This window comes from Euprymna scolopes, chromosome 5 (genome assembly GCF_053919585.1).
Source record: "Euprymna scolopes isolate OS-2025 chromosome 5, ASM5391958v1, whole genome shotgun sequence".
In the NCBI taxonomy this organism is placed as follows: domain Eukaryota; kingdom Metazoa; phylum Mollusca; class Cephalopoda; order Sepiida; family Sepiolidae; genus Euprymna; species Euprymna scolopes.
In genome coordinates, this window is record NC_136486.1 from 42,531,705 (window position 1) to 42,548,018 (window position 16,314).

Sequence of the window (16,314 nt, forward strand, 5' to 3'; positions counted from 1 at the left end):
CTGTCATGCTTGAAAATCTGCACAGAATTTAAAATGGAACTCTTTATTTAATTCATACCTGTAGAATGGTATCATTCTGCTCACCTTGTCCAGGTAGAAATCTGAAGTAATTTGGAATTATATTCTTAGTATTGCTCACACTGAGGATTAAACCTTCAAATTAAAAAAGAGTATCACTTAGAACTGAATTTTACTCAGTACATTATCCATTATTCCACAGATCCGTGCAGACAGATAATGAAGTCTGGCATTATTCAAATGATAGAAATAATGCACATAAAACTATTTGTCGAAAATGATCAAATGTTAAACATTTACATAAACAAATTATTGACATCCATCTCTCTAGGGAAATAACCAAATTCTGCACCTCGGATTAGTCTGTTGCCAAATTGCAACATTAGCTATAACTGCTATATGGTAATGTCTGGTTGTTGCTATCTGTGCTCCATCCTTTCCTTCCTCTTACACCATGTCTTTACAGCTCTTTTCCAGCAGCAAATTTTAGCTAGGAACTCCCCCCCCCCCCCTGTTGAATTGATGCAACCTGCCCTCATGTCTCGCTGGCAGATATCTTTGTAGCAATAAGACAAGGTCTTTCTACTAGTTTGGGGCCTCTATTCCCATTACATAAACAAATATATTTCATATTGCATTCTGTTGCTGTAAAGAGGAAGAAAGAGATATACAGCTTAACTGCTGACCATCGGATCTTTTTGTTTCCTTTTTATTTTGTTTGTAAAAAGAGTTATCTATAGATAACTGCTGTTAATCATAACTTCCATCTCTCTTGTCTGTGACAATAAATTTTCCAATCAAAACACTTGATTACAAAAAAATTAAATTTAATTAAGTTATTTGTAAAATTTAATGTTCATTTGATATGTACAAATTTCATTGAAAAAAGTTCAGTGAGAAATGTTAAATGAATTTTTTTATGCGTTTTTTTTTTTCTTTTTCTTTTTTAATGATAAACTAAGGCATTGTGCATTTGTCACAGTGTGTATGCATATGACTGTGTGCGTGAGTTGAGAATTTAAATTAGCTTTCTCAAGCCAACCAGAGGTGAGAAAAGCTGAACATGATATAGATGTTAGCTTTGACTTTGATTTTTATCTCAGTTGGTGATTGGGAAAAAAAAAAAAAGTCTGGCCTTATATAAGTTAATCATGGCTGGATAGAAGTTTTAAGTAATTTGCAATTCCATTATAAAAATGTTCTGTCTACACATTTGAAACTAGTTTTAAAAAAAAATCATTTAATTTCTTTTACTTTTGACTTATGACCCTTTGTGACAGCCATTTTTAATTGTTTTATGTTTGCGGTCATATGCAATATCGTTAATGCTCTTTTTCTTTTTGTAGGCAACCTATGGAGGGTCAACTATGTAAATATACAAATGTGATGAAAGGTTGGCAATACCGATGGTTCTCTCTTGATCCAGATTCAGGATTTTTAGAATATTTTGAGGTAAGCAAATTACTTACCAGCAGAGCCTTATCACTGTCAACCAAGGGAAGATTCGACCAAGGCATGTGTATGCACTGTGATGATGTATAAAAGTGAAACTAGGCCAGTGGAATTTGAGAATATATGATGGGTGTGCAGTACGAGTTTTAAAGACGGGTTTAGATCTGATGAACCAAGAAGAAAATTAAATCTGGACAGTATTAGGATAATGTGTGCAGAACAGAAGACTTTGATAGTATGGTCACATTGAAAGAATGGATGAGAGTTCTAGGGCTAGTAAATATAAAACAATCGTAGGTCCAATTCACAAGAAGAGTCCAAGGAAGACATTGGAGGAAGTGATAAATACTTGACCAGAGATAGGTTACTTTGGTAATCACTTACTTGAGACTGTCCAGCGTATGCCAAACAGATATTAAACCAAATATAATAAAGCAAAATTTATTTAACTCTGATTATTTCTGCGTTATGACACATATGCAGAAAATCAAGTTGCCATCGTTATTACAAAACCACAAGAAAGTTTGTAATTATCAATTCCTGCTTGTTCTTTTATATGCCGTTGCATGATTTCTCTAGATTGAAAGCTTTCCTGCTGAAATCAAAGCTTTTTATTTTCACTTTCAAAAAAGACTCACCTTTGACTTTCTTCAGGTGTATCTTGTCAAACTCTGAGAAGCTGTACAGAATTTTGTAATGGAACCCTTTATTTAACCCATGAACGCTATTGTTCGATTAGTCACGGGTAGAAGTTTTAAATCATTTGCAATTTTTAGTGCCACCCGCACTGAAATTTACTTATTGTACCTTATGCATTACTCAATGGGTTCTTGTAGACCATCATCTGAAACATTGTGAGAATAACACTAAAGATAAAGATAATCTAAATAATACAGCAACTTGTAATTGGAATACATTATATATTGATATACAGAATGGGAGAAAGATGTCATGAATGTTGTTACAAATAATTGGCATTTGTAGAACTTCACATGCAATATTTATCCATACAATTATCCTTGATTTCTTTGTGGATACAATATGTTTGGTGAAGGATTCTTAGTTCTTCTGCTTGGCAATTCTCCATGCATGTGTTTGAACAGACTTATTGAATCACTATTTGCCATTCCATAAGGGAATTGTTAGACACAAGATAGGTTTTTAAAATGAAAAAACAAAACTCTCAAAAAAAAAAAAAAAAAAAAAAAAGTACCCTAGGTTGTAAGAAAAATAAAACAAACTTTAAATGCTGTAGTCTAAAAGGAATTCTCCTTCACTGATCAAGGATAGGAAAGATGAAGTTCAATAGCAGAACAGGTACTACACTTTTATCCTAACTAATAAGTTTGGAAACTGATATTTTTTTCATTTCAGAACTATTCAAAGTATTTAACAGTGATTTTTATTTAATTTTTCTCCTTTTAACTCCACAGTTTACAATGATTTCTACAATAAAATAGAAAAGTTAGAAAATTTATCATTTTTGCTTAAGCATGAAGCTTGAATTGTCTTTGCAGAAAGAAAAATTGGTAGCAGGAAATTGTCATGCAACTTTACCAATACTTTTGGATTTTATCTTATTGTGGTGTTTTATCAAAGAACAGAAGACAGAGCAAAACCTCTTTACTAGGCTTTACCAAACTAATTTCACAGCCAATAATAAACGTAAGAGCAAATAGTAGGTAGCAGCAGTAAACGCAAGAGTTGTTAGTAACGAAATGTTGAAGAAGAAAAAACGCTGCCCTTTTAAAAAGGAAAAGGAACATGTGCAAAATCACGTCCCATAGAAACTTTTACTTTAACGGAAATATAACAATCTCTCTCTCCCCCTCACCCCCACCCCACTAGTAAGAGAGATTGCAAGGTGTAGATTTTTTTTTTTTTTTTTTTTTTTTCAAAGTACAGAGTTATCTTTGAAAGTGGCGATGTGTTTTATTTATAAGTCTAGTCACTGGACTGGTTTATGGATTCGGCTAGACCGGCATGGAAGCAGTTCAATATTCGAAGAACTGGCAGGTCTCTGCGAATTCTCTATATTTTCTGCATTAGGTGTATTGTCAACTGGATTTGTTTCAATCAAATGGGCGAGGTCTGCATTTGCAAGGTCGAATTGAGTATTCTTAGCAGGACCCTGAGGTCCATCAGAGCGCGGAAAACGAGCCAAATGTCTTAGCGCCACTGAATCCTCCTGGCCATCATTATGCTGTATTCTCGCATGCGTAAGGTTGGCCTCGAGAAGTTCCACTACTTCGACGATCAGGTCGTACTTGCTCCTGTTGCCAAACCATTTCAATAGCACCTCCCCAGGTTCACAGAGCCAAACAGGTAAGGCAGTACTGGTAGAAGAGCGCCTGTCAAATTTGAACAATCGTTCGTGGGGAGTTGCATTCGTACTAGTGCATAGTAAGGAGCGAATAGAATTTAAAACATCAGGCAGAACGTCCTGCCAAGCACTAAGGGGTAACTGTTTAGAATCTAGGGCTATTAATATTGAGTGCCAAATGACGCTGTTATAGCGCTCACACTGACTGTTTCAGTAGTGTTACTGCACCCAACCCCAAGTCGCGTCAGGAAATTTCTGAACTTCTCCGACACGAACGATGTTCCTCTATCAGAACGGATGAAAGTGGGGAGTCCAAAAGTAGAAAAAATATTCGTCAGCCACTTGATTGCAGTCTGCGAAGAACAATCACGGCAAGGGAACGCAAAGGGAAATCGACTGTACTCATCCACGTAACAACATCCTTTCGAAGATGCCGGGACAGGCTCCTTGAAGTCTATGGAGAGGCACTGAAAGAGAGCAGTAGCGCGGATCAGTGTATTGTTAGTAGGGCTGAAGAATTGAGGCTTTATTTTTGCGCACGTTGTACATTCGAATGTCACGCGCCGAACTTCATCAATTGGGTATGACATATTTTGTGATCGTATAAAGTGTCAAAAACGCTGTACACCACGGTGTATTAATGAACTGTGTATGGCCCTTAGCTCCTCCAAGGAAGAAGCAGCGGCACCACACACTCTCGATAAACCCTTATCCCTGAGTGGCTTCCAGGCCTTGATAAGTGGTGACCACCGTGTAAAAAAAAAAAAAAAAAAAAAAAGCATCGGCAACAATGTTTTCACTTTCGGGACGGTGTTTTATATCGTATGAGAACGGGAGAAGCTCCATTTTTCCATTGAATGATTTTATCGTTTTTAATTTTTCCTCGGTTAGCTGGCTTATACATAAGATACGGCTTGCTGGTCTGTTACAATAGTGAAGTTCTTCCCAGCAAGGAGGTCCCTCCATTTTCCGACACATTCAACTATCGCGTAAGCCTCTTTTTCAACTATGTGTAATCGTATTTCCGATGGGTTTAGTGAGCGGGAGAAGAACGCTATAGGCCTATCAGCCTGTAAGAGGGTGCCTTTGATAGCCTTTTCTGAAGCATCGGTTTCGATAGTAATTGGTAGTTCGTCATCGATAACCTTTACAGATGATTCAGCGACGTCTTAAGTTTCTCGAAAGAATTCACAACTATAGGCGGCATGGGAAATTGTTTATTTTCAACCAGGGGACGAATTTTGTGTGAATACTTAGGTATCCATTTCGTGTAATAAGAAAACATACCAAGGCACTTTTTTTAAGGAATTTGAATCTGAAGGAGGAGGCATTTGCAAAAGGGGTTTCCAACGCTCAGTATCAGGTTGGATAGTTCCGTCACAGATTTGGTATCCAAGCAAATTGATAGAGCGAAGCGAAAACTTTGATTTTACTCGGTTTATTTCGAGGTTATATGTTGAGGCAGCCTTTAAGAAACGTTCCAAGTTAGCGCCATGCTCTTGAGTTTTATCGCAAATGGTAATATCATCAATGTAAGAAAAAGTTCCGAATAACTTATTTTCAGAAATAAAGGAATTCATAAATCGTTGAAAGGCAGAAACCCCATTAGTTACACCCATGGGTATTCGTTTGAATTGATACAAACGATTTCCAGCTTGAAAAGCCGTGTCGGGCCGATCTTTGGGACGAATTTCAATTTGGTAGTAAGCCTTAGACAAATCAATCGTACTAAAAATATGATACTGGGCAATTTGGTTTGCGGGATCCTCAATCCGAGGCAAAGGGTACGCATCAAGTAGGGTGAAACGGTTAATAGTTTTTAAAAAATCAACCACCAGTCGTTTCTTTCTATTAGACGACGACGTTACAACAATTTGAGCATGCCACGGTGAATAGCTGGTTTCAATGATGTCGTCCTTAAGCAGTTGAAGAATTTCCTTTTCAATAAACAGGGCATCTTCCGCACGGTAGTTTCGGGATTTTGTAGCAATGGGTCTGCAATCAGGGGTCAGGTTTCGGAACAATTTTACAGGGGCACGACTGATCTTGGTTAGCGCGCAGATTTTTAAGGCATCCTGAGATCCATCAGAAAAAATAGTAACGCCCCAGTGTAGTTTCAAAAACGGCACCCCGAGTATAATGACCATACAGGAGTCAGGAAGCACAGTAAAGTCAATCCCTTTATATTCGCAACCATTGAAGAAAATGTTCTCAGTGCAATATTCAGACAGTTTAAGGGAAACGGCGGATGATGCCATAGAAATTAAGGAGTTCCATTTTAAAAGTGGGCAGTCTCATTGTTTTGACAATGCGGCACTGATAAAATTATCAGAACTGCCGGTGTCTATAAGGGCAGTTAATCCTTTTCCTTTTAACTCCACAGTTTCAGTGATAGGAGGGCAACTATCACCACCTTTAGCGCAGGCCCCTATGATAGCAGAAGAACGTGAATGTGTCGTTAGAGTAGAACGGCAAACTTTAGAAAAATGCCCGAGTTTACCACAGCTTCGACATACCTTATCGTGGGAAGGGCAAAGGCGGCGGTCATCCTTAAGGTGACATCGCCCTCCACAGTTGTAGCATTTGCCACGAACAGGAAGGGCAACAGAGAACTGTACAGAGTCAAACTCCATTCGAGAATCAGTTGGAACAGAATTTTTAGAAATACAAGTGGCCTCTTCGGCAGAATTGGTCAGCACATTTTTAGTTCCCGTAGTAGAAGTAACAGCGACTGCTCCAATCTGGGAGGCATACGATTCCGTGCGAAAGTGAGCTGGTTCTAAAGCCCTAGCACATTGAGTAGCTTCTGTGAGAGTTAGTGTCTGTTTCAAGGAGCCTAGTACGTATCAATGAGGACCGGAGACTACAAATGAATGCATCACGGACAGATTCATCCCTGTAAATGGTGGCCGTTACAGTCAGCGGCTAGTTGATTCAAGGCCTGAAGATATTGGTCGACAGACTCGCTTTCTTGTTGCAAACGCATGGAAAGCAGATGTCTGGCGTGAATAACGCTTGGAGACTTGTCATAAACGCCTTTCAATAATTCCACGGCATGTTTAAAACCAGAGTAACCTTCGATAACGTCAGCAACAGAGGGACCAATGTTTAAATAGAAAACTTCTAGCTTATCAGGGTTTAACGAAGCAATAGTTAAGTAGTAATTAAAGTTGCGGAACCATAATTTCCAAAACTTGCTGGCCTGAGGGTCTGCCGAGGAAACATCAAATTTATCCAGGCGAATTATCTTCTCCATGAGGAAAATAAAAAATTAGTTTGGTAAATTGTGGTGTTTTATCATAGAACGGAAGACAGTACTTTAACGGAAATATAACACTTATAGTAGACGCTCTCACCAAAATACTACATGGCTTAATCATGTTTGGACTTTAATGAATGCATCTGAACAAAATGGCAGTAAAACAAGGGAAGTAACTCACTTATTTAAAATTAGTTGTTTTCCTTTTTAAATGTATATTAATATATTCAGTTTATTTGACAAGCATGCTTCAATTGTCATTAAGGGAAAAAAGTGTAGAAATTTACACAGAAAAGGATACAGTAGCCAACATCTGTCCAATGTTGCCTTGAATTGCTACATTGTTGGCACATTTAATATCTCTCTTAGAAATCTATTCCAAAATCCAAGATCGCCATTGAGAAAGCACCTCTCCTCCACTTCAATCGAAATCAGCAGTGAAATAGTCTCTCCTGGTGTCCACATGGATCTTTTTCTGGTTTAGGAGTGACAAATAGGTCCCAAGGTATATTATAAAGACCATTGAAGAGGTTATAAGGCAAAATGAGTTTGGTCTGTTTAATATCTTATTAGAGTAAAGCAGAGTTAATCAACATTTTTTCCCCCCCTATATTTTTTAAACACTCAAAATAGTACTCCCTGATATTGCGATCGAGTTATGTTTATTAAAACAAATCCATTTTCATTTTTAGTTGAATCAACATAGTGAGATTGAGATAAATATATATGAAAGGTGGGTGACTTGTTCAGTTAATTACAAATTACAGCTACTTATAAGAATGAAAATGGATTTTAGTGCTTGTTAAGATGGTTGACAAATCGATTTTTTAAATATGTCTTTATAAGAAAAGCAATATTACTTAATTATCATGTCGAAAATAGTAATATATCCAAAAATTCATCAAGTAGAACAACTTCTATTGTGTTTTTAATAGAATAAAATCAATCATTATAGATAACAAATAATGCAGCCCTGAACAAGTAATCAAAAACATTCTGAGTTATGTCCCCTGTGTGTAGACTCTTACTGTCTACTTTATAACACCTAAGCAAAGTGAACTTTTACCCAATTTTCCATAAAAATTACTTATAACTATAAATATCTTTCTACTTGATGAATTTTCTTAATTTTTGGATATATTACTATTTTTGGCATGACAAATAAGTATGTAATGTTATTTTTGCTTAAAACGAAATATTTTTAAAAAATCAATCGGTCAACTGTATTTTAACAAGTACCTGAACTGTTTTTTCAAACATAACTCGACCCCAAAACTAAGGAATATTTTAACGCATATTGTGAACCTAAACTATATAGCTATAATAATATAATATAATGGTTGTGCATGTAAATCAGGGTTATCAAGTTAGTATAAGGTCAAACTTATATTCCTAGAATTTCAAAATATTAACTACATCTCTGTATTTTAAAGTTTTTTTTGGTTTTCGGCACACTCCTTCCAAAACTTATGACTCCACAACCCTGCTATAAACCAGTTAAAATATGGTATTGAATGATTTGGTTTCTGATGGTTGGATTTGTTATTGTTTTGTTTTAAGAGAGGTGTCTCCTCCAAAATCTTTTTTAATTGTATATATAGATATTTATATATTTATTATTTCAGAAAGAAGAACACAAGAAACAGAGGCCAAGGGGTGCCTTACATTTAGCTGTAAGTATGTTTTTGTTTTTCTTATTATGCATGGGCATAGACAGAACACGGTGAATCTAGAGGAGTAAACATCAATAAGCTATCCTGTTACCCCCGTGAGTAGCAATAGTTGTGTCCAGTAAACAAAGAACAAACTGAAAATGGACAAGCACATTGCTCTAGTTTAGTGGAGAACTATGATGAAATCGTGTCTTGACAAAGTACCTATCCTTTTGGAGAAATTAATAGTAGGAAGGGCATCTAGCTATTGCTTCAATCTTGTATTTCATGTTAAACATGGCAGAACTGCCAACCCTTGGACACTGGGAAGAAAAACTGAGTAGAGAGAGACTATTACTTTGTATTTACTTATTTTATTTATTTATTTTTACTAATGGGTTGCCGCTTATCAAAGCTTGAGGGCAATTCGAAAATAAAAGCTAAAAGGTGTGTTGCGTGAGTAAAGAAAATGACTAAGAGGATGGCTCGATAATATTTGTTTACATTAGACTTGAAGATGATCATGCTGTAGTTAGCTGGGAAGCAGGCTCATGGTATCTTGTTCCACAGATGCGAGTATTTAGGAAATAAACTTTGCTCATTGAAGTTCCATTTGGTACAAAAAGAAAGAAAAAAAATTGGAACCAAACTAGTTCTTGCTGCGAATGTTTTACAGGATTGGAGCTCAGTCAAGCACCTACCATGAACATAGCGATACAGTTGAGAAGCTACTAACATGTCTTGTGTAAAAGGGGCTGTAGGGACAAGGAGAGATCATCCCTCACTAGATTATGAAGTCGATTTTGTACTCTGTCACTATAACAAAGGGTGCTTTCAGTGACACCTCCCCAGATGTGGCAGCTTTGTTCCATTGTGGGACAAATTTGGTCCTTATGCAAGTCGAGGATTCTTTACTTTTTGTAGACTGATGCTATCAGATCAGGCTGTCTAGTGGCTTCCTGAGACGAAATGCACCTTTGTTTTCTATTCTCTTTTGTAAAACTTAATTATGTTCTGCAGAAACAAAAACACCCCTTTTCCCCTTCCCTTGTTTTTTTTTTTTTTTTTTTTTTTTCTTTCTCCTACTTCCCAACCCCGTCAGTGGGGCATTAGAATACACCGACTGTCCCCCTGCAGAGAGTAAAAGCCTCCCAAAGGGGCCACCTGTTGGTCGTGGGTGGCGACCCGTAATGACTCGGAAAAGGATCCTAGTGGCTGATCAACTGATGTCTAGGGAAATTAAAGATATCAGTTGCAACACTCCACTTTGGCCTCGTACAAGGCTAGACAGGCGGTCAAAGAGGCCCAATCCGATCAATCGGCTAGTTGTGTCAAGCCCTAATACATCTACTTTTCTATCAATTTCCTCTAAACTGTAACTAATACAGTTCTACCCCATACCACTATAAAGTATATACATATTTTCCCCTCTTTTCCATGTGTTAGAAGGCGGTGGCTAGGGTCAAATGTGCTAAATGATTAAAGTCATGACATGGCTGTATAGTGCCGGAAGTTACCACAAATGACTTGGATTGTGTAACTAAAGGATTATGGGTGCTCATGGCTCCCATTTGGAACATGTATATTGTTACTGTAGCCCTGGCATGACAAGGTGAATGGGTTTCCCCCTTAACATGCCCCAATATTGGACTCCGAGGTGGGTGGGGAGCATAAACAATGAATTTAATATATATATATATATATGACCAATAATAAAAACTCCAAGCGCCAACTTGTCGACTTGGATAGTTCAGATAATGAATTATATCAAACATCCTCAAAATTTATTGTATTGGAATCCACCGAAGAAACCAAAATAACTGACTTATCACCGTTTATTATACATAAAATTATATCGGCATATATTACCCCCCCAAAAATGTAAAAACTTTAAAAATTAAACCCTACTGGTGGAAGTGGAAAGAGAAAAACATGCCACTTTTCTCCTAGGAATGAAAACTTTCCACAACATAAATATCAAAACTTATCCACACAAGAATCTGAATACATCCAAAGTTGAAATACATCAAAATCGAAAGACTATCAATGTGCACTACTGAAAAGATAACAAAACTCCTTAAAAACCAAGGAGTAATAAACGGTAAAAGAATTACAATAAAAAAAGAGAATCAGACTATACATACAAACACTTACATTATGCAGTTCGATAGACCCACTATGCCAAAAGAAATCAAAATTGGGTTCAACGTTGAAAAAGTTGAACCCTTTATACCAAACCCACTGCGGTGCTTTAAATGCCAGAAGTTTGGGCACCATGAGGATGTAAGTAGGGGACAAACAATGTGTGGCAGATGTGGCCAGAGAGATCCAGACCACACTGTCAATGACTGCAATCTTGATTGCAAATGTGCAAATTGTGGAGAAAACCATCCTGCTTATGCTAGAGCATGCAGAATCTGGAAGAAAGAAAAGGAAGTAGTGTCAATAAAACATATGACCTAATGGGTCATGATTGGTCTCCTCTATATATATAAAAGCGAAAATGTGTGTGTATGTATGTTCGCTTTTTATGTATGTCCAAGAAAGGCTTTTTTCCGAGAAGCGGTCAGTTGGCTCACAACTTCTTAAAACTTTTTATATCACATATAAATCATAATAACGGAGGTCGCCTGTCTATTTAATTTGCTCGACTTCGAAAAGATAAATATTCAACATTTTTTGCTCGCCGCATGTAGATTAGGCTTTTTCGTATAATAAAAGCGACACTAATTCTGGCGGTATTTTTCCGGTCGCGATCGCCGGAAATGTCCAAAAGCAATCAGATTTGATCAATGTGGAAGTATTTTCCTTATATCAGACAATTGCTATTCAATTTGGACAATTCCCTTTTTATGGGGAGCTGGTTCCCTACACCCCAACATCTTGGGAAAATAAAAATAAAAAAAGTGTTCCCACTGTAAATGAAATACTACCCCGCAGTTAATCTCATTAAGTCATTAAAACGTGCACCTGCCAATTCTAAATAGTTAAATAAATTCATACGTGTTTCTGTTAGTATTTTGCGGTGGCCCAATGGTTAACGTTGCACTTTACCTCAAAGGTTCGGGTTCGATCCTCATACTTACCTACCAAAACTTTTTTTTATTTATTTTAACCCCCCCCCCCTCCCTCCCGGAGTTTTGATTTACCCAAAACCACACACACCTCCAAACACCCGGGCAACACCGGGTACCCCCCTGCTATTAAAATATATAAAAAGTCCAATTCATAACTTTTTCAATAAAAATGTAATTTTTGCTTATAAATCCTAATGCAAAAACATCTATTGCTTGCAGCGCTGATTACAAGCCAAATATATAAACATTCAAAACTAGTAAACACCCACAGTCAAAAATGACTATAAAAAAATGTTTCATCACTATTTATCAAGAATATATTACTGAAATATTTGTGCAAAACTATAGAATTATGTCATTTAATTTTTCTTATATAAATCATTATCTTTTCTGATGACCTAAAGAAAACACTAATTTTCAACTTTATTATAGAATAGAGGATTTCTTTCTATATTCATTTAAGACCGCGGAGGTAAGTCTGACTTGCTATTTGTTTTCTTACTTCCTCTTGCTACTTGGAATGATTTTTATCTTGTCTGGGGATTAAAAGCACATGTACTTTACTCACCAAATTTTTTATATATATATATATATATATATATATATATATATATATATGTATATATATTGCATGTTGTATCTATGTGTATTCCTTTTAATATATATAAATATGTATGAATAAAATATCAATATGAAAAATATATAAATGTTTATATCTTTCCTGTATTTATTTCCTATGTGTTGACGTTCAGTTATAGAAAATCTTTTGAAAAAAAAAAAAATGTTTCTTCCTCAATGAGGAAGAAAGAAAGAGCAGTCGAAAATTATGTGCTTTCGAAACGAATATTTTTGGGGTTTTTTTTTTCAAGACATTTTGTATTGCTACACATCAACACATAGGAAATAAATACAGAAAAGATATAAACATTTATATATTTTTCGTATTGATTTTTTATTCATATTTATATATAATATTTATTATAGAGTGGAAGATGTATTATGACAATTATGTGAAGATAATTTTTGAAAATTGTAAATCTGAATTATTTTCAATGACTTTGTATTTTCATGCTTGTTATTATCGCATTCCATCCTGTCATAAACAAGGTTGCAGATTCGGAAGGTGTGAGATCAGACTCTTAGAATTCCAAAATATCTAACTTATTTTAAAGTCTTCCAATATTCAATAATAAACTAATTTAAAAAAAAAAAGTTCACTCTGTCTTAGCACTTAAAAATCTGACTTCGATTCAGACTCCTTCCCAAGTTCTTAACTCGTTTCACAAACCTGATGGTAAACTCTGAGATAAAACAACAAAACTGATTCCTTTTTCTTTTCCTTTGATCTTCTAGGGGGCAGTCATTAGTCCGTCTGATGAAGATTCTCAAACATTCACTGTCCATGCTGCTAACGGGGAATTATATCGATTGAGAGGTAGGTACTTTCCCTTTATATCATAAACAATATCTCGTAGCTGTGCTAAGACCAGTCATCAGTGATAAACTGGTTTTACTGGAGGTTTAAAATCATCAAACTTATTCCGCTAGTAACCCAAGCATTTCTCAAAAGAAAAATTCTTATTTTTCGAATGCAATATCATGCTACACATCACATGAACAATGAAAGTTAAATGGTCTGATAGAACAAGAAACTAGAACACGAAATGGAGGGTCAGCATCAGTCAATGAAAATCGTTCCATTAATCCCACTTCATATATTTAAGGTTTCCACCACAATATCACCATTATTGCATTCTATTTAACAACTGTTTTACATGTTGGCATGCATTAGATGACTTTTAAAAATTGACTTCCAAACTAACCTATCTTTGGCAAGGATTTTATCTCCCTTTCTCTCTGGTAGATCTGTATCTCTCTTTCTTTCTAGTAGATCTGTATCTCTCTTTCTCTCTCCTAGATCTGTATCTCTCTTTCTCTCTGCTAGATCTGTATCTCTCTTTCTCTCTGCTAGATCTGTATCTCTCTTTCTCTCTGCTAGATCTGTATCTCTCTTTCTCTCTGCTAGATCTGTATCTCTAGTGCAAGAAGCTAATTTAACAAAAGATGATGACATTACCCACTTCACCAATACTCTAAATATTATAGCTGAGAAAACTATTCCTAAAAGCTCCCCATCAACAAGATATAACAAGCCTTGGTATAACAAAGATTGCAAAGAAGCGCTCAGAGCCAGACGAACAGCACTCAGAAAATTTAATAGCCAACCAACTAAAGAAAACTTAGAAAATTACAAAATAAACCGAGCCAAAGCTCGCAGAACCATTAAGCAAGCTAAGCAATCAACATGGCAAACTTATGTTAGCCAACTAAATTCAAACACCAAACCTAAGGAAATATGGAACATGATAAACAAAATTACTGGGAAATACACTAAACAAGCTAATAAACATCTCATCCATCACAATGTCAAAATCACTAACAAAGAAAAAATAGCTGAAATCTTAGCAGAAAACTTTGCCAAAAACTCCTCACCGACTAATAGGAACAAAGAATTCCAAGTCATCAAAAACCAAGCAGAACAACAACAAATCCGCTTCCATTCAGACAACACTGAATACTACAATCAAATCCTTACTATGTACGAATTAGAAGAATCTCTCAAAAACATCCATAATTCAACAGCCGGACCAGATGAAATCCCCTATGTCTTCCTAAAAGAATTGCCAATGAAATCAAAAGAATACCTCCTCAAAATTTTCAATGATATCTGGATCAATGAAAAATTCCCCGACACTTGGAGACATGCCATTATAATTCCCATACCTAAACCTTCAAAAGACCCCTCAGATCCAATAAACTACCGTCCCATTGCACTTACTAGTTGCATCTGCAAAACCCTCGAGCGAATGATCAATAGAAGACTATCCTGGTATCTAGAAAGAAATCACCTAATCTCTGAACACCAAGCAGGCTTCCAAAAGGGCAGAAGCCCTATTGACCATATCATAAATTTGGAAACCTATATTAGAGAAGCTTTCATCCTCAAAGAACATGTGGTAACAGTTTTCTTTGACATAGAAAAAGCTTTTGATACCACTTGGAAGTATGGAATATTAAAAGACCTGAATGAACTAGGTCTAAGAGGCAGAATGCCAACATTTATCAAAAACTATCTGAATGACAGAACCTTCCAAGTAAGACTCGGAAACATCTTATCAAAGTCCCAAAAACAAGAATTGGGAGTTCCCCAAGGTGGAATTCTTTCAGTTACACTCTTTAATGTGAAAATAAACAATATAGTTAATAACATAAACTTCGGAACAAACTATGCCATCTATGTTGATGATCTCATGATTAGTTTTAAGGCCAAACATATGAACACTATTGAACGACACCTACAATTATGCATCAACAAAATTACTAGCTGGGCTACCAAAAATGGCTTCAGCTTTTCTCAAACAAAAACAAAATGTGTTCACTTCTGCCAACATAGAAAAATGCATCCTGACCCCGAGCTAAAAATTAACAATAATAGACTAACAGTTACGGATCAATACAAGTATCTTGGAATCACCTTTGACAAAAAACTCACCTTCATACCCCACATTAAATACTTAAGGAAAAAATGCAACCAAAGAATGCAACTTGTGAGAACCATAGCTCATACAAACTGGGGAGCTGATTGCAAAACAATTCTAAAACTCTATCAAACACTGATAAGATCAAAGTTGGACTATGGCTGCTTTATCTACGGTGCAACAAGAAAATCCTACATTAAAGAACTGAACACAATTCACCACCAAGGACTCCGACTAGCACTTGGAGCATTTCCCACTACACCAGTCGAGAGTCTTTATGCAGAAGCGAATGAACCTACACTTGAAATGAGACGGACAAAATTAGCCCTACAATACTATACAAAACTTGCATCTAACACTTCGAGCCCTATATACCAGAGTGTCTTTCACCCCAAACACCAAATCCTATTCCAAAAAAAGGAAAAAGCAATCAAGTCTTATGGTCTCCGTATGAAAGAAATAAAAGACGAAGCCAAACTTAACATCTCGCAAATCCACAAAGCTTCTACACTCAAACATCCACCCTGGCTTTCCAAAACTGCTGTAAACCCACCTGAACATCTAAAACACTCTCCTATACTATTAGATCTCTCTAAACACCCCAAATCGAACACAATCAAACCCATCTATATGGAAAAAATACATGACATTCTTCATGACTATCCGGACTATGAACACATTTATACTGACGGAGCTAAAACCAAAGAAAAAGTCGGAAGCTCTGCTATTTATCGGCAAAGAAAAATTCAAAAACGCCTACCTGATAGGTCTTCCATCTTTAGTGCTGAAGCCTCAGCAATAAACCTGGCCCTTAATATTATAAGTGCTGATCAAGCAAACAAGTTTATAATATTTTCGGACTCTTTATCAGTTCTAACTTCATTAAAAGAAAAGAACATTTGCAATCCGCTAATAACTAATCTATTAAACAAACTCGATTTTCTTCATACACAAAAACAAATCATCCTATGCTGGATCCCAAGCCATATTGGCA

General features: G+C 36.1%; 1 protein-coding gene across 11 annotated transcripts in view; it reads left to right on the top strand.

Annotated features, from left to right (window-relative positions):
- The window catches only part of LOC145276793 (oxysterol-binding protein-related protein 11-like), a 430,789-nt gene that overhangs the window by 293,346 nt on the left and 121,129 nt on the right, over window positions 1-16,314 (top strand). For all 11 annotated transcript variants that reach the window (XM_080128095.1, XM_080128098.1, XM_080128099.1 and 8 more), the window contains 3 exons: window positions 1,365-1,470; window positions 8,678-8,725; window positions 13,135-13,216. In XM_080128095.1, the coding sequence (XP_079984221.1) occupies window positions 1,365-1,470; window positions 8,678-8,725; window positions 13,135-13,216 (236 nt within the window). The remainder of the gene's footprint in view (window positions 1-1,364; window positions 1,471-8,677; window positions 8,726-13,134; window positions 13,217-16,314) is intronic.